The 25216-nt window shown below is 49.5% G+C and overlaps 1 protein-coding gene across 1 annotated transcript in view; it reads right to left on the reverse strand.

Moving 5' to 3' along the window:
• Positions 1-25216, reverse strand: part of TCF7 (transcription factor 7 (T-cell specific, HMG-box)) — a 69082-nt gene that overhangs the window by 2179 nt on the left and 41687 nt on the right. Inside the window, exons 3-8 of the mRNA XM_017732982.1 lie at positions 16277-16409; positions 13111-13201; positions 6745-6855; positions 6367-6529; positions 6047-6154; positions 3404-3452 (exon numbers count right to left, since the gene is read on the reverse strand). Of these exons, the coding sequence (XP_017588471.1) occupies positions 3404-3452; positions 6047-6154; positions 6367-6529; positions 6745-6855; positions 13111-13201; positions 16277-16409 (655 nt within the window). The remainder of the gene's footprint in view (positions 1-3403; positions 3453-6046; positions 6155-6366; positions 6530-6744; positions 6856-13110; positions 13202-16276; positions 16410-25216) is intronic.

A 25216-nucleotide genomic window follows, 5' to 3' on the forward strand; every position in this document is an offset into this window, starting at 1 on the left:
CTATTCCTCCTGTCAGTGCCATCGCTAGCCGTGGTGACCCAATTAATGTGATAGGAAACACAACAGCTCAGCTGAACCGAGTATTCAACTTGAGGGTATTTTCCATGGGCAGTAATTCCCCAGAGACAAGCCTGAGGAGGAGCTTGTGTTTCCCACAGACATCTTGGGAGTAGCTGCAGCATAGAGTTTCAATGACCTGTTTAAGATTACAAGAATGTGTCCATTGATTCATTCGATTTAAAGAAACAGGGAAAAAAGCAGATGTGATACTACAGACTGCTGATAATGGCCCAGTCCATGGGCTATGCTGAGGTGGGTGTTACACAGCTAAAGGAACTGTTCCCTCTCTCTTTGGGAACTGCAGCACCCTGGAGTGTTTGTCCAGGGTATGAGGGAGGAGTGTGAAAGCTCTAGAGCAGGAACACTTAGTCTTAACCAGTTAACCTCTCCTGTGGAGTGGAAATCCTCCTGTGGAAGTTGTTCTCCACAGGTAAACAGAGCACATAGGACAGGAGCCCCTGAGTGGCAGCAGCGCGTTAGTACGGGAATTGCAGAGCAGCTCTGGCTGACCAGGGCTTGGTTACACAGGGTACACGAGAAGAGCATGCCAAGGTGTTCGGGCACTCCAGCAGCCTGTGTTAATTGGGAAGCGGTGCAGAGGAGAAGCTGAGTTCAGAGCTGGAATGGAGGCAGAGGGAAGGTGGAAGAAGTGCCCATGGAAGAATGGGGCACTCAGCCTGGCGGCACAGCTGCAGGGGGCATGGGGGGCTCCAGCAACCCCCTCTGGACATTCAAGTATTTATGAGACACTAAGGGAGCTGTGTCCAGATTCTTAATCAATTAAAAAATGGTGCTTGATGACACTACCCAGGGAATAAAAGGAGAGCAGGGAGCTCTGCTGCTGTGGCACATTGACGTGCAGGAGGTGAGCTCATGTCGGACTCAGGCCCAGTGACTGGAGCTTGGGGTGCAGCAAGGTCTGGGCCAGATTTGGGCCAACTAAATGATTTTAGACACTTCAAGCCTAAGTGAGCATATCAAGCAGTACTTCCACCTTTTTCCTCAATGCGTTGGTACAAAACTGCAAATTGCAGACCTCTGTCCAAGCTGGAGTCTCTCTGTGCTCTGGCACCGAGATCCAGAAGCTCCCAGGAGCTTTTTCTGCCTGGCTGCCTTTGCAGGCCCTCTGAGCCAGACAACACTTGGTTGATGCACCAAACTTTACTACTGCCTGGCCAAATCCATCTCTGGAAGCCTGAAGGGCACAGCACTGCTCTGTTTTGCTGCTTGAGGCTGTCCCACCCCACCCATGGTGGATACTGCAAAATTTAAGGCTCAGGAAGAGCTGGATCTTGAAATACATGGTTAGCCCAGTATAAATAGGGCAAAGAAACCCATTAAATCCTCGCTGCTGGCCCTAGGGTGCCACTAATGGGATTGGAAAACACTAATGGAGGAAAAAAAGCCTCATGTCAGGGTCACAGAGGCCTCCATCCTAGAAATAAGCTTTTAAGACCAGGGCAGTCTATCAGCTGAGGAATACGTCCAGCACTAAACCAACACTGCCCCAGAAGGGATAAAAAGCCCAGACTACAGCCTGTCCCTTGCAGCTCAGAAAACTCCTGAGGATGCCCAGAGCACAGCCCATCCCTGCCTGGACAGAGCAGCCCCCACTGGCATTGGGATGGCTGCGGGAGGACACTTGGAGCTGAACCCACTCTCCCAGGAACACCCAGCAGCGAGGAGATGCCGATACACACCTGCACGGGCCGCACCAGTCCGTTTGTTGGTTGAGACCAAAGCGAGCTCTGCATTTCTTAGGAGAGGCAGGATCTGAACACAGAAGCATGCGCGGCGGAGAATGGGCAAGGCAGAGGCACAAAGAGGAGGAGGAGCACGAGGAAGAAAAGAGGCAACATCATTTTAGCCACTTTAACACACAACTAACAGACTAAAATCCCATTATTTTCTGCTACAGAATGGCACTGGCACCACCTGGAAGAAAGTGATCGTTAGGCAAATATCAGTGATCACTGCTGACAGCTGGAGGTGGTTTGGGAAACAGCTTTGAGAAACGTGGGCAATTATGGGGAAATTCACAGCTCTTCAAATTTCTTAAGTCTGGAAAAGCTGCCAAATCCTAGAGGCAATGCCTGACTCCTGTGTCTGCATCCTTACCTGCTCCCTCCCTTTCCAGCAGCGACTACGTGCGCTGCCAGCGAGCTCGGACTGTGCACGGAGAAAAGAGGAGGAAACGTTGCAGAAGCAGGCTGAAAGCAGAGTTAGCACCAAGGAGACCCAGGCCCAGGGTATTCCACCCTGCCCCCCATCATAACCCTTCCAGTTTTAATGGAAAAGCTGTTCTCCACAGCCTTTCCTAAAACGTTGCTGTTTTACTGTATAATTACAAGACTCATTAGGGTGAAGCCCTGTTTGCTTTCAGGCACATCATGTTTTTTTCTAGTGTTGTAAATGAGATTTGAACAGCACATTTCTGTGCTGGATTCAGCCTCCCTCTTTCAACCACCATCAATGTCTCGTTGTGTACAACCAGTGGTTGGTTTTAAATCTGTAACAGGCAAAATTATCATTTTTGTATTATACAGACAAAACATATATATGCATATATAAAAATACATAATGCACTCTACATAAAGGCCTAAAAGCTTGTATTCCTCTTATCAGACTCAGCAATGAATGAGATCAACAGTGCTAATTAAACTGTAGGTATTACTGGGACACATCTCTTGATAATGATTCCCTTTATAATGAATATTTATTGGTAGAGTTAATATTTATTCCTGATATGGCAGAAATACTTCAGAAATCAGCACATGAAGAGCCTTGGATGATGGGAATGTGTCTGTGACCAGCTGAAATCTGTTGAAAGGGCCTTTTCTAATCAGCAGGGTGGTACAGGGAGGCAGCTGGTACTGGGGTTTAGTATGACTTTGCTTCAACTCCACATTACTTTGACATAACAACCAAACTTGGGTAGTCCCATGAATGATCTTCAGTCCTGCCACTGCATTTCATCCCACACACAGCATGGATGCATTTGAGAGGAGTTTTCTTTAGTTAATAACATCTGTAGGTCTGATGGGGACATTCACCCTGGATATTTTCAATAGATTAAGGCTAGTGATAGTTCATATGAAGTCATTATACACCTGCCAAAATCTGATCTTTTCAGTTTCCACACACTACCCATGTTCTAAATCAAACATGTCTATTAAAAAGTCACAGAAAGGTTAATTTACCATGTCTTAAAAAAATAACGAATGTGTATTTCTCTAGTTAAGCTCATGAGAATAACAGAAAACATGGTGAAACACAACAACTGCTTCGGATTCTCCCATCTGAGCAGGAAAGCTGAGACAGCTGCCAGGCCGCACGCACTTACCTGAGTTGGAATCTTGCTGCTTTTCCCGTGTTCGTCTCTTCTTTTTCCCCTAGGAAATCAAAGGAAAGGCCGTTACCTGTGCTCCAGAAAACTGAGGGTGCTGTGCAGGGTTTTTGGGACTGGACTGGGTGCTGGGGATGGCTGCTGCCTCCCAGATGACCAGATCTGGTAAGAGTCACGGTGCTGCTGGCTTAGCCCATTCCAGGAAGAGATGAACTGAATAAGGCTGCAAAGGGACTACTCAGGTTTATCTATGAGGATGTCCCCTTCCTTTCTCCTCTTCCCACTCCAATGCTCCTGAGAAAAAACTCAGGAGGAACTCTCAAAGTGAAACCCATGTGTGCTTTTGTGCACTTGCTATGGCTTCTGCACAGCACACATTCATTCTGGGCTGGTGCCTTTTCTCAGGGATTACCCCTCATTTCCATTACCCCCGGATCCAGCACCATAGGGCACTTTGGCTCAGCACTTTGCATGAGATCTGTGCATATTTAGAAACTGCAATAAACTCAAGAGGCGATGGCAGCCATGTCCCCACTCCTACCCCCATGTCTGCTCCATGCTCTGGTTTATGAGTCCAGGACCATGCTGCAAATGCATCTAAGACCCAGATTTATGCTGCAGGCTGTGTCAGAAGGTGTGAGAGAAAATGCTAGTGGATGTAAATCAGCTGTAAAAAAGCCAGTGCCTGTGCCTGCGCTGCTCAGCACCTCTGCCAACTCCTGCCAGAACTCCTTAGCCCACTCTGATGTACCTCACCTGGGGATCCCACCCATTATTGCTTTAATTAATGAATTGATAATTTAATTAATAAGTTTATTGAGATTAATATAATTAAACAAGATTTGCTGCATGCAATGGAGAGAGTATGATCAATAGCTGATGCTCCTGTTATATTCTTATTCCTCCTCCTCACATTTCTAAGAAGCACTTGGTCCATTTTAGAACCTTCCCTATTTCCAAAACATGCTTTAATGTGGTACCTTATACCCAAACAGAAGTTGGTCCTTGATATTCCCTGATTTCAAATGGGAAATAAAGCTTTAGGAAATCCCCAGAAATTTATTTTTAAATAATACTAATATATTTCAATGCTTTTGCAGTTCTGAACCCATCTCTCATTCTTCTTTCACTAATAAAAAAGTGCTATTTTATCCCCAAACTGCCTCTGTGATTCACAAGATGCTCATCCCCTAATGAGCTGATTAATGAGGGCACAACAGTGCAGGAGCAAATCTGGCTGTGTGGAGCAGGCAGCTCCCAGGGCTGCCTTTTGACCTGTGACTTCTTATATGACTTTTTGTGGTTTGAGTGAAGGTGGAAAGCTCTGAGCTGTGGTAAGCTTTTTCTTCAGTGGGGGAGCAACTGTATTTCCTGCCTGATATCCGCATCACATGCTTCAGAAGTGACCTACATTCCTCCTCCTCATCCTCCTCCTCCTCCCTGCTCAGCTCCAGAGAGAAAAGCATCTCTTCCAACAACCAGAACACCCAAACCAGCTGGTTTACAGTGCTGGGAGGACCAATATGCACCTTTGGAGCCCACCATCTATCTTCTGGAACAAGGAACCAGCCCTTGGCTCCCCAAGGAACCAGATGAAGATGATACAGGACTTGGATTTCCATGGAGGATGTGCTTGGTCTTGGAGGAAGATGGTGTCATGTTCTCAGCAGTGCTGCTGCCCTCCAGATGTTAATGCCCTCCAGATATGTGCCCATCAAAATGTGGGGGCTTCCCATCACCTCTGCTTTTTCTGCATCATCTCTGCCCTCTGTGTGTGTGGGGACTTTGGGGTGGTTTGGGTCTGTTTACAGGTGTTTTCTTGCCCCTGGTGGAGTTTAGTCACTCTGGAAGGAGGGCTGGAGTCAGTGTGGGATGGATGGGCACTCACTGTGCAGCTCCCAGGGTTAAGAAAGTGTCTGTGAGGGAAATGATAGAGATTAAGATCAAAAGGACAGAGCCCATGAGAGATATCTGAAGACTTAGGTGTCCTTTGCTTTAGTTCTCTAATGAGCTTGTTAGGCATGTAATAGCAAAACAGTCATGAAAGTCACAAGAAAAGACTCCCTACAAAAAGAGCCACTATTTTAAATCACAGCATCATATAATGATTTGGGTTGAAAGGGACATTAAACACATCCTGTTCCAAGCCCCTGACATGAGCAGGGACACCTTCCACCAGACCAGGTTGCTCCAAGCCCCATCCAACCTGGCCTTGAACACTTCCAGGGATGTGGCATCCACAACTTCCCTGAGCAACCCATGCCAGGGCCTCCTCACCCTCACAGATACCTCACCTGCTGTCCAAGAGGCACAAAGCAGTTTGTTTCCATAAAATTGTATTTCCAAGGATAAAATTATATTTCCACAGCACTTAAAAGCTTCTCTTCATTTCTACTTGTATTTGCTTAGACAATAAGCAAATAAATGCCTGTGGTTGCTGGGGGCTGTATCATTCATCCTTTAGACAGGCAATAAGCCAAGAGGGTGTTCAAAATACTCCTGAAATGTGAATTTCTATGGCTCTTGTGCTGCCAGGAATGGCACTGCCAGGACCAGGTGTTTGGTAAATGCCAGCTGTCAGCCCCCCAGGTCATTTTGGGCCATGCCACAGGGCGGGGGTCCGAGCATGGTGGCACTTACGTAGTTGTCTCTGGCAGACCAGCCAGGGTAGAGCTGCATGTGGAGCTGCCGTTCCTTGCGGGCCAGTTCGTAGTACTTGGCTTGTTCCTCCCGGGACAGCGCATGCCACTGCAAGGACAAACAGCAATGAAGCACGGCCCCGCTGTCCCCTCCCAGCCCTGCCCACCATGGCCACCCCGCCCCAGGGCACATCTGGCCCCCTGTGTTTGTGGGATAAGAGCACCCGGATTTGAAGCAGATGCTGGTTATGTGCTTAAGAGTAGCTGCAAGGGACAGGGATGTGGCACTAGGTGATGACACTGGGCCCCGTGAGCTCTTACCCTCCTTCCCAAGATCTGGTTGATGGCAGCACTCTCTTTCAGGGTGCACTCGGCAATGACTTTCGCCCGCATTTCTTTCATATACAACATGAAAGCGTTCAGGGGCTTCTTAATAGTGGGCTTCTTGGCTTCCTTCTCTCTCTTTGGTTCTGGTTGAGGTTTCCTTGGTGGGAAAAAAGGAGGGGCTGTCAGCATCAGAGCCACCAGAAGACCTGACCCCAAAACAACCCAACAGCATGAGCAGGTGGGGGGCCCGAGATCTGCTCCTCAGATGCAGAGCTCAGTGTTCATCCATCCTCCTCCCATACGAGCACTGAGGGTGATAAATGAAATGGGTGTTGAGGTGCTGGTGCTGCTGAGCCAGCACTTCCCACTCACATGTTTCGGTCGTAGTGCTCCATCTCTTGCTTGCCGGAGTGGGGCACGATGGCGGGGTGTGGGATGCCGGTGGTGTGCATGCCAGAGCCCAGCATCAGCGGGTGAGTGAACCTGCAACAGAGAGTGGGTGAGCCGTGCTGGGAGGGCTGGACCGTGCTGGGGACACTGCAGATGCCGGGCAGCCAGGGCGGCGTCTCTCGGAGTGCACTCTGATGTGGCGGAAGCAGACGGAAAGCAGAAGACATGGAAAGCACGCAGGTGCTGCTGGGCTGGTGGGGGCAGGCAGTGCCCACCACCCCTGGGTCACCCTCGTGCCATGGCTGGTCAAGCCATGGGCACGTGGATGGAAAGGATCCGGTGCCACAGTGAGGGAACCCGGCTGCAGCAGGAGCCAGCCTGGCTGAGATCAAGGGTGCTTTCACCCAGCAGTTTCAGCTACTCAGATCTCTGTTGTGGCAATATCTCATTAGCACTGCAGAAAGAAACAAAAAATTCAACCTGGCGCTTGGACGGGAGAGATTAGGACCACTCCACACCTACCTTTTAACAGAAATAGACTAAGTCTGAACATGAACCCAACTGCAACTCTAGGAGGTGCACCTTGCCTAAGCAATGCTTTCCACAACACGGGCTGAGATCACGAGAGGTCTCATTAGCTCTCAGGCTTCATTAGCTCTCTCCGGAGTTTTGGAGGATAAAGCCAGCAGAGTCAGCTTTGCCAAGCTTGCCACTTTATGACTGGAGCTTGAGATGGCAGAATTGCCCATGGGAGATGAACTGTTCATTAGATATGCTGGCACGAAAAGAAAAGCTGTTTAATTTAATCCACCAGCACAGTCTGATCCTTATCTGACCAGGTGTACTTTCTCGGCTGCAGCAGTGCTACAAAATCCACCCCAGAATCCTGCAGGCAGGAGCTCGTGGAGGCTGCTGAGGCTCCACAGGGAACCGTTACCTTCTCTTGCCTTCACTTTCAAGGCTGTGCAAGGGTGATGCCTTGCGAGAAAGGAGGCCTGGCAGCACTCCCTCCCCTCTTCCGCAGGATCGAAGGTTGCACAGATCCAGGTTTCTGCATGGCTAAGGGCTCGCATGAGCAAGGGTTTGCATGGTTTTCCTGTGGGAAATCTCCACTAACAGCTCTTCAGGACAACACGAAGCAGAAGCAAAAGCTGGTGTGGCCCTGGCATCCCTACGAAGCCACGGGGGCTTTGCCCAGCAGCACGCCTGAAGAGCTGGGCTCTGTGATTCCCATCCACAGGGGATGCATTTTGCTCACCCGAAGGCAGAAGCTGTGCTCATATCTCACAGAATTGACTTGTGCCAATGGGAGGGCAGGAAATCACTGCCCACTCCTGTCTTGCTTTTAAAGCTGAGACCAAGTAAACCAGATCCATCTCTGCAGAGCAAAGTGGTGGTGGCAGCAGGGACACACTCAAGATTAGGGTTAGTGACGTGGAGCAAAATCCTGAGCAATGGATTCCACCCCTTTCTCCCAGTGCTGAGCTGAAGGCTGGAGTTTCTGACTCTCTTTAGAGTTCTGCTGATTGAAGCCCAACTGTTGTGCATCCTTCATCCTGGATATTCTCCTGAGCACCCTCTGGACTGCCTAAAAGCACATTCTCTTCCCACGCCTGCCCCAGGGAGGGCGCGTGGCTGTCCCTGGGTGGCTGTGGTCTGCTGCAAGCTGCTACTGCACAAACTGCAAGCTGCGCGACCAGCTGAGCTGCCCTGTCTCACACAGCTCATACTCACCTGGAGAAAGAAGCCCCAGCAGAAAGCGCTGACGAATACGGCTGTCTAAATCCACATGACGGGAGCGGATAGACAGACTGGCTCTGCCTGGGATCAGGAAGAAAGAGTCTATAAAGTATCCACAGCTACGTGGTATTTCCTACAGATACCCTTTGCTAAGGGGACTCAGAGCACTAATGCCCCTGGTTGGGGGGACACTCGGTGTCCCTTGGGCTTGAGGGGCAGTGTGGGATTTGGATGTTATTTTGAGAGAACCTCGGCCTTCCTACAAAGGTTGGATCCAATTCTGACCCCCTTCTGCCCCTGGTACTGAGTAATGCTGCAGCTTTGAGTTTACCCAGTAATAATGCAAAATGCAGAGGTGTGCTGAAAAATCAGGAGATGTTGCTATTGCACAGAAGAAGTTGCTCGTAAGAGCACAGTGTGACCAAAAAAACTAAAGCCTGCTCAGATTCTCTGTGTGGTGCATAAGAAGCTGCACCAGGAGGATACATATGAGGAAAACTTCCTTACTGTGCAGTGACCAAGCACTGGAACAGGCTGCCCAGAGAGGGTGTGGAGCCTTCCTCACTGGAGATACCCCAGGATGGTCTGGACACAATCCTGTGCCATGTGCTCTGGGACGACTCTTCTTGAGCAGGGAGGTTGGACCACATCACCCACTGTGGTCCCTTCCAACTTTATCTCCTCTGTGACTCTGTAATGCCCCAAGTGTGGGAGACTCCTGGAGTCTGGAGAGAAAGTACCTACCCTGCCCTTGTGCTTCAGGAATGCTCTGATTTCCCCAGCACATCCTCTTAAGGACACCCATCAGTTTTAAACAAGCCAAAAGCTCAGTCCTGCATTCATTTTGAAAGTTGTTTCATACTGTGGACCAGGCATGTATCAGACCTGGGGCTGGAAATTATTTTTGAGATAGTAAAATAACTATGCAGGAAGTTCCTTGTTGTTCCCAGCGAGGGAACCCCCACATTTTCATATGGAAATAGCTCAAAAATACCTTGGCTTGTTCTGCAAACCTGCCAAAAGATGCTTCTAGCCTAAAACTGCACATGGAAACTGAGATCATAGATTTACAGAATGGTTTAGGTTGGAAGGGACCTTAAAGCTCAGCTCATTGCAAGCTCCTGCTTGGCAGGGACACCTTTCACTAGATCCAGATGCTCCAAGCCCTATCCAACCTGACCATGAACACCTCCAGGGATGGGGCACAATGGGATGCTTATACCTGTGCTGGTGCTCATGCTCCTCTGGCCAAGCTGCACAGAGCTGTACCTAAACCCAGGACCAGCTATTTTCACTCTAATGATGAAAAAACCCACAAAAGTCCACTGCCATTAAATGTGGTGCACTGTGAAGGACCAAGCTCCTGGATACCTGGGATTTTTTGGGGCTAAAGACAAGTTTCTGCCCTGAAGAGGAATAATGACAGTGGGGCAGCAGTCAAGCCCCTGAGCTGCCCTGGGCAGGAAGGAGGCTCCCGTTCCTGCTGCTGTGTCTTGGCTTGACCGAAATCTGCCGGATCTGTCTGTAGGAAAGGCAGCCGGAGCTGTTTACACCCTGGCAGGCAGAAGCCCTCTCCCACCCCTCAGATGTCGGTGGGTATAAACACATCAACAAACAGCCAAGTGTTGCCGTGCACTGGGAAACTGAAACAACCTTTGAAGTTGGAGGCGGCTGCCCCAGGGCTGAGAAAACACTTGGAGCTAATCCAGAAGCAAGCTGTGTTACTCCAGAGGCTGGTATATTGGGAGAGGAATGGAGTCAGGCACTTGCATCTTCACCCGAAGTCCCTCTGACACGCAAAATAAAGCAACTGCAAAATCAGTCCCTGATGGTTGGGAGTGCACGATTACAGCCCATATCATGGAATTACAGACTGGTTTGGGTTGAAAGAGACCTTAAAGTTCATCTCATTCCAAGCTCCTGCCGTGGGCAGGGACACCTTTCACTAGATCCAGATGCTCCAAGCCCTGTCCAGCCTGACCATGAACACCTCCAGGGATGAGGCAGCCGCAATGTCTCTGGGCAACCTGTGCCAGGGCCTCACCACCCTCTATGTAAAGAACTTCTTCCAAACACCTAATCTAACTCTCTCTTCTTTTAGTTCAAAACTGTTCCCCCTTGTCCTGTCACTATCTGCCCATATAAAAAGTCCCTATCCCTTTTTTTTATAAGCTCCTTTTAGGTATGGGAAGGGACTCTGAGGCCTCCCTGGGAACTTCTCCAGGCTGAACAACCCCAGCTCTCCCAGCCTTTTTCTAGAGGATCACCTGGTGATGGGAGGGTGGCTCAGAAAAAAGGTTGTGGGATGGTGGATGAGAGGCTGCCATGGCATCGCCGTGCTCGGCCCCAGGCACAGGTGAGTGACACTGTTTGCAGGTTCCTGGCCAATGTTAACTGCCAGGCTCCCATAAACAAAACTCACTTGACTGGACTCCTGGAGGCTTTTATCTGACTGTCATCCCAGCTTAATTACAGAGAGAGTGATTGCAGCTCCTCCTCCTGAAGTGCTCGATGAGAACAAAACCAGTTTCTGCCCAGCTCCTGCCTGCCAGTTTGTGGAGGAAAAGTTGCTTCCAGTGTGTGGCTGCCGTGACTTGGCAGCTGACTTGGTGGCACCAGCAAAACCATGGAATCCTGTAATGGTTTGGGTTGGGAGGAATCTTAAAGATCATCCAGTTCCAACCCCCTGCCATGGGCAGGGTCACCTTCCTCTAGACCAGGTTGCTCAAGACCCCATCCAACCTGGCCTTGAACACTTCCAGGGACAGGGCATCCACAGCTTCTCTGGGATGCATGCCTGGCATGACCATCCCCAGCACATCCATCCCTGGCACACGGCCCCTGCTGCCTGCTGCTGGCATGGGGGGGATGCTGCCATGAACCCTCTGGGGTTCAGTGCTTCTGCACCCACCCACAGCAGTGTGCTGAGCCTCAGCTGAGGATTGGGCACTCCACAAAGTGAGTTTGGGGCTCTTTCTGTACATTCCGGGCAAGGAAAAGAATGAGCAAAAGCTCTGTTAGACACATGTCCCTCAAGGTGCTGCTCTCTGCATGTCAGGCTGTTTGTTGCTTATTAGCCATTAATGAAGGCATCTGATGAGGCTGCAGGAAGATGCCAAACCCCATGGATGCTGGAGCAGCCCTCAGCCATGAAAAGCTCTCTCCACCACCAACCGTCCCACAGAACCTCCATAAAAAACCAGATTGCTCTCCCTTCATGTGCCCAGGGCTGTCTGAACAGCATCATCCTAACCCAGGAGCGGACCTTCCATTTGACAAACAGGCTCCTTTCTCCCCACTCCAACTATTTCTTTCATGTTGCAGCACCGTCACCCCAGTCCTTGTTTTTCCTGAGGATGAATCTCATCATATGAGGAGTTAAATCATCACCCAAGAGTAGCAGATTTAGCACAGAAGGTAAAATGTAATCTCTTTGAAGCCAGACTCTGTATCAAAGGCCTCATCCTCTGTTTCTTTGTGGTTAAATATCTGAAACATGGAATTCATAAGCAAAACAAAGCAAAAAGCTAACATTTTACTTTGTGCTTTAAGAAGCTTCCCCATTCCCACTTTGCAATAAGTTCTTGTACCTGGAGCTCTCCCCCAGGCTCTGCCAGGGTTTTATCCACTGGCATTGGGGGGATCTGGCCATGGCCCCTGTGATCACCTGCCCTGCACTCTCTCCTCATCCCAGCAACCCTGAATTGCCACCTGCAGCCACCAGTCTCCCTGTCAGCCTCTGCCATGTCCTTACATCATCACGGGGGATTAAAAGTTAATCTGAGCAGTGATGATGCCCACATGGCAGCACCTGCCAGACCCGCTCTCTCGGTGTTCTCATGGTCACGGGGACAAAAGCCAGTGGCAATGACTACAGAGAACACACTGGTGTATTTTTAACTTTTGTCCCCAGGGCAGGTTTACCACCAGGCTCTGCTTTGCAGGGTGCTCCGCAGGGCTGGCCCACGCAGGGGGTACATTTTGGGAGTGCTCCAGCTCATGGTCTCTCCTTTCCCATGCCTGCTGGGGCAGTGGTTACCAACTGGCTGAGCTGTGGCCAGGCTGTGGGTACTGGGGTTGCTTCCTGGCAGGTCTCTGCCATGATGTACTTTTTCCCTGTATGTCAGATTCTAAGAAATACCATGGCCTGGCAGATGGAGCATCCCACAGGATTACTCCGTGCTGGTGGCATGCTCAGGGAAAGCACTGTCTGTGCCGGGAAGTCCAGCGAGGGAGAAAATTACCTCCTACTCAAAAGAGAGACTTTTGCTGTGATTAGGAGGGGTGTGTAGGAAGCTCTCGCTGGGTTCCCTAATCCACAAAGACAGATGTAAAGCAGGAGGCAGTTTTGAATTGGGCAGGTTGCAACCCCTCTCCAGGGATGCCTCAGCCAGGACGAAGCCTTCAGCCTCTCCACGAGTCTGCTCCCCACCTCCAAGACAGGGCTAAATTCTCCTCCCTCTTCGCACAGCACACAGGAGGGGTGAAGCTGGGAGAGAGCACCGTGGAGGTCACGGGGAGCAGCCGCAGTGGTTGGCTCAGTGACCCATCCCTGCCCTGCATGTCCAGCGGGGCTGGGGCTGCGTGGACCAAGCCCTCCTCACTCACCATCCCATCGACGGCGTGATCTGGCTGACTCCTCCGGGGGGCAGGGGGTAGAAACCAGGGATGTCTGAGGTCTGGGAAGGACGGTGCACTCCTGGAAGAAGGGAGAAGGAGAGGAGTTGGACCTGGCACTGCACTCCCTGGCTGACCTGGATTGTTCCAAACCCCCTGGCTGCTTCATCTATGGTCACTTGTGGACAGCTACATGAAATAGCTCTCTGCAAGTGGCAGGATGGTGTAATTCCCTTTTATTTCCTGTGGTTCTCTCTGTGGGGATGTGGTGGGTCATCCATGTTGCTGCAAAATCACAAACACTCACATAAGGGGGTGGAGGAGGCATCTTGCTCTTGCACAAGCATCATAGCTGCTCCATGCCACCCTGCGGCCAAGCAGCACTGTGCTTTGGTAAGGATTTGGCTAACTCCAGGCTCCCCTCTGCCTTTCCCAGAGAGCCCACTCAGGTGCTCAGTGGATGGCCAAAGCCATTCCTATGCTCCCTCTCCAACTGTCATCCACAGGACCCCCCGTGAGCAGGCAGTGGGGATGCTCCAGCAGTCATCACTTCCACCTTCATTTTAAGTAATTTGAGTTCAAACAATTGTTCTGCAGCTCTGTGAGTGCCAAGAACTGTGGAGGTGGGTATGGTGCCAGCTGGGAATTCACCCTTTGTATGGGGAATCCCTGTGTGATCTTCAAAGCCGCTGGCACGGGCAGCATGGCCAGGGGACACAGCTGCAGCCATCGCTCCATTCCTATCTGGACTGAAAAACATCCTGTGGAGCCTGGGGCTGTGAGTGGGACTCAGACAACCACGGTGCTGCTGGCAAAAACAGCCTCCAGCTGACCCCTGGACTGGGAAACTGGGGGGTGCTGAGGCTGAGCTCTGGCACAGCATGGTGTAGTGATGGCTGCTACTGAGCCTCAGACAAAAATTGGGTACAGGGATTGATGAGTGGCTGTCCTGGGTGATAAATACATGGACTAAATTGGTGATGGGTTGCAAGCAGTTGCAACTGGATTTTTTTCCTAGGTGTATGAATGATACCTTATTAATTAGGAATGACATCAACCAATTCCAAGCATCTTAGTAGGCAGCTAAAATAAACACATAACTGACCTGAAAGGAATATATAACCTAATATGAGATTTGCTTCAAGTGGGACTCAGTGGCCCACAGAGGGTCAAACAAAACCAGCCCTGCACAAGGCAGCTGATGGAACATCCTCAGATTTGCACCCCCAACAATATGAGTTGCGTAAGTCAGAGCACAAGTTATTCTTGCTGGCCCAGTGGTTGGGACACCAGCCACTGACTCAGAATTCCTGCTTGTATTTCCTTGTCTGTGTGTCCTTGGGCTACTGTGAGAAACTTTAAAGGGATGCTGGGAGAATGAGAGTGACTCTCAAGTGCTTACTGTGGGTGATAATGGGAGCTATTTCAGTGATGAAAACAGAGATGGGGCACAGCCAGGATGAACAGGGAAGAAAACCCTCACCCCAGCAGTGTAGGGATGGGGCATGTATGTATGATCACAGCTGCACCACAAAGGCAAGACCCAGCTGAGGATGATGGTCTGAACCTCTCCTTGAATAGCACCTGGGGGGTCTCTGGGACAAACAGACTCCCCATGTCTGTAAAAGTACAGGCTAAATGGGAAGCGGAGACTGGACAGTGCCTGCAACTGAGGGCGCAGGTGGGCAGTCCAAGGACAATGTCCTAGAATGACTGACCCACTGCAGAGATGAACGCTCAGGGACTGCTCCAGTGCCAATTGTAGCCTCTACAGAGGGATATAACCAGCTCTGCCCTTGGGAGAGCTCTCTTGTATCACTTAAGGTTTTCCAGGCTGACAGTGAGTCCCAGGAGGCATCTCACAGCGAGGGGCTCTTGGAGGGGCAGAGCCCTGCCAGGTACAGCAAAGGCAGTGTGGGGGAAGGTGTGTCAGCTTGCTTTCTTGCGCACTTTCTCTCCAGAATCAAACTCAGCCATTAGCTGAGATTTTAATAGGTTTATTTTGTTAACTCTTCCTATTTTTCTGCTGAGTTTATTATGCTCTGATGGCTGAGAAGCAGTGTGCTGCCTGGAAGACAACCAGGATATGCCTGGGTATCTCTTACACCAGACCTAAATCCTACCCATCCGCATCCCTGATGAGTCCAGAATGTGGCCTTCAGGGTCAGACCAGGGATTATTCAGCGAGTCCTTCAGCCAAGAGCATCTTCCATAACCCATTGTTTTATCAATGATGTTAACTTGGTGAAGCTGATGCCTCTGGGACAGTTTGGATCACTCCTGGGTGGAGGCCTTTGCCCAAATCACAACAGTTGGTTTTGTGCCTCTGTTTTGGCACTGATTTCTGGGCTCTGATGGACACTGACCTCCTTCCTGAATGCAGTTTGACAGAAAACTGTCAATTTGCTTGCTTTCCCACGAAATTAAGCCCAGGTTTGTGTAAAAGCCTGGGTAATCTGAACAGAGGTTCTGCACTAATGTAAGGTTGAGAAAAGTTTGATTTTGCACTCAGTTTGCCAGGAACCCATGAAGAATGATGGAATGATGGACTGGGGTGAATTCCTCAACACATACCTGTATTTACAGTTTATTTTAGAGGGTTTAACCTCAACATACTGTACTTTCCTCCATAGCCTCATAAGCCAATTGACACAGCCTGGGCTCACACAGGAACACAAAAAGCCAAGCTGTGTGACAACCAGATCGTGTGGCTACGGGGACACATGTGTCACTATCCAGTCAACTATCAGACACTGATCCTGTTTAGTCAAAATATTTCCTGTTTCAAGCATTTATTTTCTCAAAATGACAACCTGACAACAGTTTGGGTATGAGTCAAAGGAAAGATTACTTTCCATTTTCTGGTTGACTCTTGTGCATTATCATGCAGGCTCTGGTCTGGTCTCAAGGTGCAGGACAGCTTGTACAGAGAACTGAACACACTCCATCAGCAGGGCTGGCCCTTTTCGTATCAAACTGCTCATGGCCAGATCACAAAGCATTGCCAATAAGCTAAATAACCTCTTACTGCTAAGCAATGTCCCAGCTGACCAATGCTCCCAGTTTTTCTCATTGATTTGAGACCAGGAAGGTTACAGCCTCAGTGGTCTCCAGCTCTGTGCCTCTCCCAGCACACAGGTCCCAGTGCTGCCATTACCTTGTTTCTGGTTGATGTCAGCGGGCAAGTGGGGCGAGTGGGAGCCGTGGCTGAAATGGTCGTTGCTGTACGGGATGAGCGGGGTGAGCGGGTGCACTCCGTGGGACGGCTGCACGACGGGAACTTTGTTGGACTGCAAGACACAATGACAGAGAGGACTCAGAAGTCATCAGGATCCACCAGCAAGGAAGGCCAGTGCCCTCTGCAGTCCTGCTGATGCCAGCAAGGCTGGGAATAACTAAAAACACTTAACAAACCCTAAACAAATTACTAAACAAACACTGCAGCATCCTGCAAAAAAAAAATCCATAAACCAAGCAGGGAAAACAGCTGGAAATGATTTCTTGGATAAGTGGAAAACAGATCAAATCAGCATGAAGTTTTCAAAATTCAGAACTTTTTTTTCATTCATTTCCAGTCTCTTTTATTCCAGGATGAATGCTCCAAGTGTGTTACCCAATGCAAAGCTCTTGTTCTCTGTCCTGAGCTACCACAGGGTCTAAATCTGGACTTTCACAGTGAATCCTTCATATTCACTGTGAAAGTCATGTTTGGGCTTTACTTATCAGGGCTGTCATGCACGGACAGACACAGGATCACGCAATCATTTAGGCTGGAAAAGACTTTGTAGAGATCGTCAAGTCCAACCATTAACCCAGCACTGCCAAGGCCACCATTAAACGCCGAGGGTAATGCCTTTGAAAACGGGACATGGTCACCAGTGAGCCCTGGGGCTGAAATCCCTGTTGGACTGAGCTCCAGTGCTGGAGAAGGACCAGAGGGAGCTGAGGAAATGCTGGAGATGCAAAAAATCCAGGAAAACTAAGCAAAGAAAAATCTGTCTCCTCTTGTGGCTATTCCTGGTTACGCACAGCTTGGCTGTTGGAGCCCAACACCTTGGAAAAGGCCCTTTCTGGTGAACACAACAGGAAGTCCTCCTGCATGTTGGAGCAGAGAGGGGGGAACCTGTTTGGAAGAGCTGCACAGCTCTAAGGAACACACACACACACACACACACACACATTCACACACGCTGCCATCTACGCAGCCTCCTCGCCTCGAGCGTCTCGTGCTGCTTCCTAACATGCCCAGTTTCGCCCATGGTTGCCTTTAAATCCAAACTGACTTCATCTTGGTGGTGGAATGTTAGGATTTGTCCCAGATAAATCCACAAAAAGAAACAGGATTAACAGCACTCCAAAACAGGGTGAAAATGGAAACAGAGCAGGTCAGACAGTTCTCCAGGGGCTAGGAGCTGGGCACTGCCAGCCAGTTCTCATCAGTCTCACTGGGATGTCTACAGATGATTTGCTGTGTGACTATTGACAAGTCATTTGATCCCTGGACTCAATTCACTGGTGCCTTTCACTTTGGTAATGATTTTGCTCAGGCACAATGAGCACGAAGCTCCGGTTGGCTTTGGTGGAGGAGGCACAGATGCAGACAGTGGCTCTGGCCGACTGGTCCTGGACCTATCCCGGCTGCTCCAAGCGAACTGGGAGCCCTGGGCAGGTCCTGTGTTTTGCATCCGCACTCTGAGGAGGAAGCCCATGAAGCGGAAAGGAAAACAAACTGGTGGAGATGCTGCTTTACATCTGCCTTTCCCACAAAGGTTTGCTCATGCAAATAAAAACCAAGAGGTACGCAGGTTTGCATTTGAGAATGAATGAAAACCCTAATTCCTGATGCTTAACAGGTGTAGATTTACTGCGTACAATGGGGTACTGGGAATGTAACCCCCCTTCCCAGCACAAACTGGTGTGGTACAAGCATTCCAGTCCTGCAGCAGGGCCATGGGTTATGTGGTTTTCCCATTGAGAGCAGCACTTGGCTGGTTCCTGCTTAGTTAAACACATGTTTGGAACTCTGAGCTTTTTCTATTCCTAGCCATGAAACGAGATGAAGCAGAGCTTTCCAGTGATATTTCTAAAATTAGCTATGGTTTAGTTTATTTGAGAACCACAAAGCCTAAATGAGGGATATGCAGTTCTACGTGTACGTTTTAACATGAGACTGGAGCAGAACGAGTTCGATGTTGAGCTGTTTGGAAAACCTCAACTCCAGCATTTCTTATGTTCAAAGTAGGGCAGATCTTTCTTTCCCATTTGCCTTGTGCTTGATCCAAAGCACAGCACCATTCACCAGCCGGTCTTGCTGCCTGATGACTGTGAACAGCTTTCAGAGCAATGACAGAAGACACAGACCACTAAAAAGGCAGATGAACTGTTCTGATGTTGATCTGCAAGATACCTCCCCAGGGAAAAGCAGAGAGTACATATGGTTAGAGCAAAGCATGGACTGTCCTCCTTCCCATCAAAGCAGAACTTTCAGAACAAGTTCTGGAAGTGTTCAAGGCCAGGTTGGACTGGGCTTAGAACTGATCTAGAGGAAGGTGTCCCTGCCCATAGCAGAGGATTGGAAGGAGATGATTTTTAAGGTCCCTTCCAACCCATACCATTGTCAGATTAAATGATTCAATGGTAACTTGGCAGTACAACAAAGACTTGCAGCTCAATTACTCAGCTTTTCCATCAGTTCAGATGGAAAACAAGATGCTGCACCATTAAGAAGAGCTGCCTTCCCCATGACCCTTCTACATTTGGCCCTTGCCTCACTCAAAAAACTTCTTTACTCTATAAAGCCATAAAGATCAGGTGGGGAAGGATGACCAGCAAGGAGACAAGAAAAATTTCTGCAAGGGGCTATTTATGCCCCTCCTACTTTCTCTATTAGGGAGTTTGTTACAGGAACCCATCTCCCAAAATGAAGGGAAGAAGGAAATGCTGCACAAAAATATGGAGAAACAGAGAAAACTCTGTGTTCATCTTGGTTCAAAGACTGCAGCTGCCAATGACTGTGGTCCATGGCCATGACTGCAGCTCCTGGTCTTCCCCAGCTGCACTATGAAACCATATCTGGCTTATAGAAATCCATATGCCAGAGAAACAGGATCAATCCTCTTTTTTGCAAGGTCTAGATTATGTTCCGGCAAATCAGCTGCAGCACATGAACCCCGATGAGGCTTTTCAAAGCCAGAACTTAGCAGCTAACAATGTTTTATGCCATAAAATTAACCTGAAGTAAATGTTCTCTCCCAAGAGAATTGATTTGACAGGAGGGCAGTGATTTGGCATTCTCTCAGCAGGTCCCCTGAGAGAACACAGGGTGCTGGTGGTCAGGACATCACAGAGGACGTGCTGTGGTTTGGTAAACCATATTATTTTGTCTCCTGGGGTTCAACACAGCCCAGAGCTGCAATGACAGAGCTGCTCACTACCCACCCACCAAAAATAAAGCTGCTGGTGCCAAACATCATGGTCCCAACACCAATTTGTCACCTCCTGTCCTTCAGCAGCTATGGGGGACGTGAAAGGGCTCCAAGGACAGCATTGCCTCACCTCTTTCAGCACAGCCCTTTGAGGACATGTTGGGGAATGAGCTGTGCAGCCACAACCTCGTACAGAAAGGAAGAGACACATTCACAGCAACAGCGGAATGGTATTTCCAGAGGGGACGGAGCAGCAGGACGGGGTTTGCAAGCCTGGAGGGCTTTTTCTCCCCCTATCAAATTTGCTAAATTGCAGCTCTGCTGAGTGCCCAGCTCCCTGGTGAGTGCTGCCCCTTCCTCCCCTGTGTGCTAGGCCAGGCACTGATGCTGCAGCACATCCCTCTCCCAGCACCAAACACCCCACCAATCTCCCTGAAAATGACTGAAAAACCCAACGCTATGGAAGGAAGAGGATCCCTCCTTGAAGCCAAGATGTGACTTTAATAATTAGAGGTAATTGCAGGAGCACAGAGAAAACACAGTTGCACTAATTGCTAAGAAAGACTAATTGTTGGCATGGCAAAATTAGATCTCTCCACTCACACACGGATGTGTGATTGTGACTGGATCTCAAGGCCAGACAGAAAACTCTCCTCTGAGCACACACAAACCCAGTGGATCTTGCATATGAGGATCACCCTCACCACTGCAGTTCCAGTGTATTTTGGCTCCAAGGTGCCTGACCAGGCTCAACATCCTTCTCCTTTACTCCATTCCCCATCACACGTGCTCTGGCCACAGGTAGCAGTGGGGTTATACAAGCTGCTGGGATGCTGCTGGTTGATCAGAACTATAAATGAGGGGGTTTTTAATCAAAATGTGGGGTTTTCACTAGAGAATGGTATGAGATTATAATAAAACATTTTCTGGAAAGCACCTTGTGTTAGCAAGTATTTTAATTCATTTTTTTAAAGACTTATCTATTTAGTCATGACATGCTAAAAATGAGTAGTTTTACTTTGCTGGTTTGATGGAGGATTTTTCTCTTAAACTTTAAAGCTAACCTTAGAAAAATGTAGCACAGAAGGTCGAAAGTCAAAGTTTGAGTGAAATGATCAAACTAAAAAAATTTCCATGGCTGGTAAAACTCTTTGAGTTTTTAACTCTGGGAAAATATTAGAGAGAAAAAAAAGAATTTTTTTCTGCTCTGTTCAGTTTAGGAAAAGAAACAAATGAAAAAAAGAAGAGGATGTTTTGTAACCTGTGGGAAGTATTCCTTTTTACAACTGAACACAGCTATTAAAAGCAGCAGTGGTCATACCATGCTGCCTTGGGGGCTGCTGAGGATCCCAACATCCCACCAGCGCTGGGCTCCACTGCTGCTTCTATCGATGGGAATGACTTTAATTAATTTTCTGGTAGAAGACAATTCAGAACTAAAATAAAGCAGCTTAATTCTACTGCCCCTTCCAATCGTGAAAAATGTTAAATTTCATGCAGGTAAATTTTCTTTGGGGATGTGACTCCAAGGGGTGCTGTGCTCCCCACGGAGGATAACAGGATGCTGCCTGCCTTGCACAAACCACAGCTCCCAGAACATCAGCCAACATTCTGAGAGCCAAAACTGCTGGAAACAGTGGGAGCCACTGTCCGTCCATGGATGCACAGGAGCCTGCAGGGAGAGGAAAGTCCCGTAACCCCTCTGTGACCCCTGGAGCCAGGTGCCCCCATGGCCCAGACCGTGCTGAGGGAAAGTGGGAGCACCCTGGAGGGAGCAGGATCTGTCCCCCACAGCACAGAGCGCCTGGGTGCAGGAGCTGGTGGCCGGGGTGAGTGCTGTGGTTTCCAGCCTCGCCGGGGAGCCGAGCCACAGTCAGGTGAGATTACTCACATTACTTTCAAATTTTCCCACACTGCCAGCCCCAAAAACAGAGAAATGAAGAGCTGTGGGGCAGCCCAGCAGTGACCCGTGTGTGGCGAGGGGCCTGACCAAGGGAAGGGAGCTGGGGCTGGCAGCTGTGCTGTGCTGGTGGCCATCACCACCATGGCAGAGGCGGGTTTTGGCAGTCCCAGAGCCCTGTGTCACTGGCTGCACTGTGTGTTTGGCTGCTGGGAGCATCCCCCAAGGCTGTTCCCAGCTCAGATGGTGGGCTGAGCTCCGAGCAGGTCTCCGTGCTCCTCTGCCCTGCGTTGGTGCCTGGGTGCAGCACAGGAGCTGCAGGCTGCAGTCCAGCCCCGAGTCGCCCCATATGTGTTTGCTCTGACGTCACTTCTCAGAGAGAGTGAGATGAGTCGATGTGTTGGCTATGAAAAACAAAACCTACCAAGTTTTGCTGTGGCTGATTCAATGAGGAATTAATTCCTCTTCACTGCAAAATTAGTCATCATGCCACAGAAAGAAAGGTATAAGGTCAGGCTGCACCAAGCATGCACTGCTGCTGCGGAAGCTACCTGTGACCAGGGGCACTGTGCCTTTTGCTCTTTATCCTCCAATAAGTCCAAATTAGCAAGGGATCAGGGATGTATTGGAGACATTAAACCAGGTTGGATGAGGCCCTGGGCAACCTGGTCTAGTGGAAGGTGTTGCTGCCCATGGCAGGTGGGTTAGAACTGGATGCTCTCTAAGGTTACTACCAACCCAAACCATCCTGTGATTCTATGGTATTATTAAGGACATTGTTAGGTACATCCTGCAGCATCCGCTGCCAGGAGGGCTCACAGGAGGACTCCCAGGGGAATGCTGCCACTTGGGGCACCAGGGACCCAGAGCCCATGACTCAAAGCCAGCTCTCCACACTCTTAAGTTCTGGTAACACCTCCCAGCTCAGGGCCCCAGACCGTGTCAGCAAACACCTTCCCCCATCGTTTCCCCTGTTATACCAGGAGATGCTGTGATAAAAGATCACCCTAAGTACCCACTGCAGACCGTTTTTGGCACTGACTGCACGCACCAGGGCTGGAGCCCTCGGCAGCCCGTGGGCAAAGGCAGCGTCGACTCATTTCTCGTCTCAGCACACTTTTTTCTCTTTTCTCACTTTTGCTGCAGTCCCAGCCCCCCAGCCTGCTGCCGCAGCGGAAAGGAAACAGGGAAAGTTAAAGCTGCCCACGCTCAGGCACTGCCCTCATCCAGCTGTGCACCCCTCCAGCAGAGCCAAATTTTGGTGGCTGCAGCAGCAGCAGCAGCAGCATCTCCCTTGCCACTGCCCAGGTCAACCAGCATGGCTGTGGCTCAGAGATCTGGATATGGTTCTTACCCTCAGCACCACCAAGGGTTCCTCCAGAGCCCAGAGACCTCATCCCCAAGGCCAGAAGAGTCCTGCTGCCCTGTGCACCCCACCTCTGGCTGGCTCTGATGTACTTATGAGCAGCAGTCAGATGGAGCGGAAAGGAATAATCTGCAGCTATTAACTCTTGCATTAATTCTGCATATGAATTGCAACAAGGAGCTGATTGGTTTAAGAGACATATCCCACATACAGGCAAATACTGTCTTTGCTCAGGTTTTTATCCAAACATTGTCCTCGCCCTGGTTTTTATCCCGGCACTCTACATTTTGTGGTTGATGGAGCATGAATTCCCTCAACTCTTCCCTTTCCCCCTGATTTCTTTCAGCTTCTTTAAAATCCAGCTCTGCTTTGAAAATGCTGATGAGGCACCTGGGTAGCCCTGATCTTTGCACATTCCAGGGGATGCGCTCACCTTAGTGGCCAAACTCAGCTCCCTTGATGCTGATTCCCCTGCGACTGGGATGTGCATCACAGAACAAGTTCCCTGGCATTTCACCTCTTCTGTGTCTGAGCACTCAGAGGGGTGACCAAGCTCCAGACACGATGGGGACAAATCACAGAATCACAGAACAGTTTGGGTTGGAAGGGACCTTAAAGATAATACAGTTACAATCCCTGCTATGGGCAGATATACCACCCACTAGACCATGTTGCTCAGGGCCCCCTCCAACCTGGCCTTGAACATGTACAGCGATGGGAGAAACACAGTGAAAGAACTTAAAAACGTTCTAAAATTTCTCAGTGACCTTCCATGCTGCTGCTGGTTTCTGGTTTTAAGCAATAAGGGTTATTATTTTTCAGTCAAACTCTACAGGGGAAATAAGCTGAGTTTTTTGCCATTTATGGGCACAGGAAGAGCTGTTTCACTTCTCAAGTATTTATCTTCTAAGAGAAAGATGTAGGTGGTTCTTCCTGAAAATTAAAAAAAAAAAAAGAAAAAAAAGGCATGGAAAAATAAAGATGAAAAGTCCCTCCCAGAGGCTGCTCTCTTAGGGTGACTGAGGGCAAGTGTAGAGGCAGCTACACACTATACCAGAGAGATGGAACCCCCAAAAAATGAAATTTAGACATCACCACCCAATGTTTACAGTTCCATTCAGCAGAAGAGCCACCTCACTCCAGAAGCCTCCTCAAACCCACAGAAAGTGCCCTCATGCAACGCTTGCCTTGCTTGGGAAATACTCCTGCTGCGATGCTCAAAGCATCTGCTCAGGAGAGGACAGAACCATCCCTCCAGTCCCAATGTGCACTGCCACATGGAACCAAAATGCTGGGGCAATATAACCCAGGGGCTGCACTGGAGCACCAAACCCCTGCTAGTTTCTCCCCAAAACCAGGGCAATTTAATTCTGGGGCTGCATCAACCCCCAGCTGTTCCTCTTGTTCTGCAACATCCATCCCTGGTTACTGGCTCTCTCATGTTCTGGGCTACAGAGAAAAAAAAAATCTCTGTCCCCATCATGCCCTGTGGTTCTGAGAATTTGAATCAAAACCTGCAAACCCTGGAGTTACTGGTAACACTTGAGGCTGTGAACACGAAGGTTCCCACTTGACCTGTGGAGGCTGATAGTATCTGACCTGCTTTATTTCACTCCACTTCTCGAAGGTGAGCGGTTGATCCAGTACCCAGAATTAATCAGGAAAATGCCCAAGAGAGAAAGGGAGGGAAGCAAAATAAAAATATGTCACAGAAGCAAGGCTTGCCCTGTTGCCAGGCTTGAAACACCATTTCCTGAAGGAGCAGGGATGTCACCCTCTGTGTGCCTGGCAGCACCAGCTCCAGCCAAACTTCAGGGTGCAAGGTTTGGGGAAACACTGAGGGTCTGCACTGTGAGAGCTGTGCCTGATCCCTGGTGCTGCTGGTTTCAAGGATTTTCACCTGCTTTGAGAAGCCATTTGCAAACCCCAGCCCCAGCTGCGTGCTGGATCTGAATTGAGATGGCTTTGGCACCTGATTGTCACATCCATAGATATCGGGAAGAAATTATTCCCTCTGAGGGTGGTGAGGCACTGGCACTGGTTTCCCAGAGAAATTGTGGCTGCCCCATACCCTGGAAATGTTCCGGGCCAGGTTGGCTGGGGCCTGCAGCAACCTGGTCTAGTGGAAGGTGTCCCTGCCCGTGGCAGAGGAGATGGAACGAGATAGTCTTTAAGGTCCCTTCCAACCCAAACCATTCTGTGATTCTAAGATCCCTCCTCTCCAAGGATGTGCTGCAGCAGCAGATGGAAAAACCTGCAAGATTTCTGGGGCCATCTGCCAGCAACAAGAACCCTCCAGGTGCCAGCATCGTGCAGTTTTCTGGAGGCAAATATTTGCTTACAGAACCCTTGGGCGTGAGGAGAGGGGTCCTGGCTGCTGGCTGCGTTTTTTCTTTCCATTTATAA

The sequence above is a fragment of the Corvus brachyrhynchos genome, unplaced genomic scaffold (genome assembly GCF_000691975.1).
Source record: "Corvus brachyrhynchos isolate BGI_N302 unplaced genomic scaffold, ASM69197v1 scaffold54, whole genome shotgun sequence".
In the NCBI taxonomy this organism is placed as follows: domain Eukaryota; kingdom Metazoa; phylum Chordata; class Aves; order Passeriformes; family Corvidae; genus Corvus; species Corvus brachyrhynchos.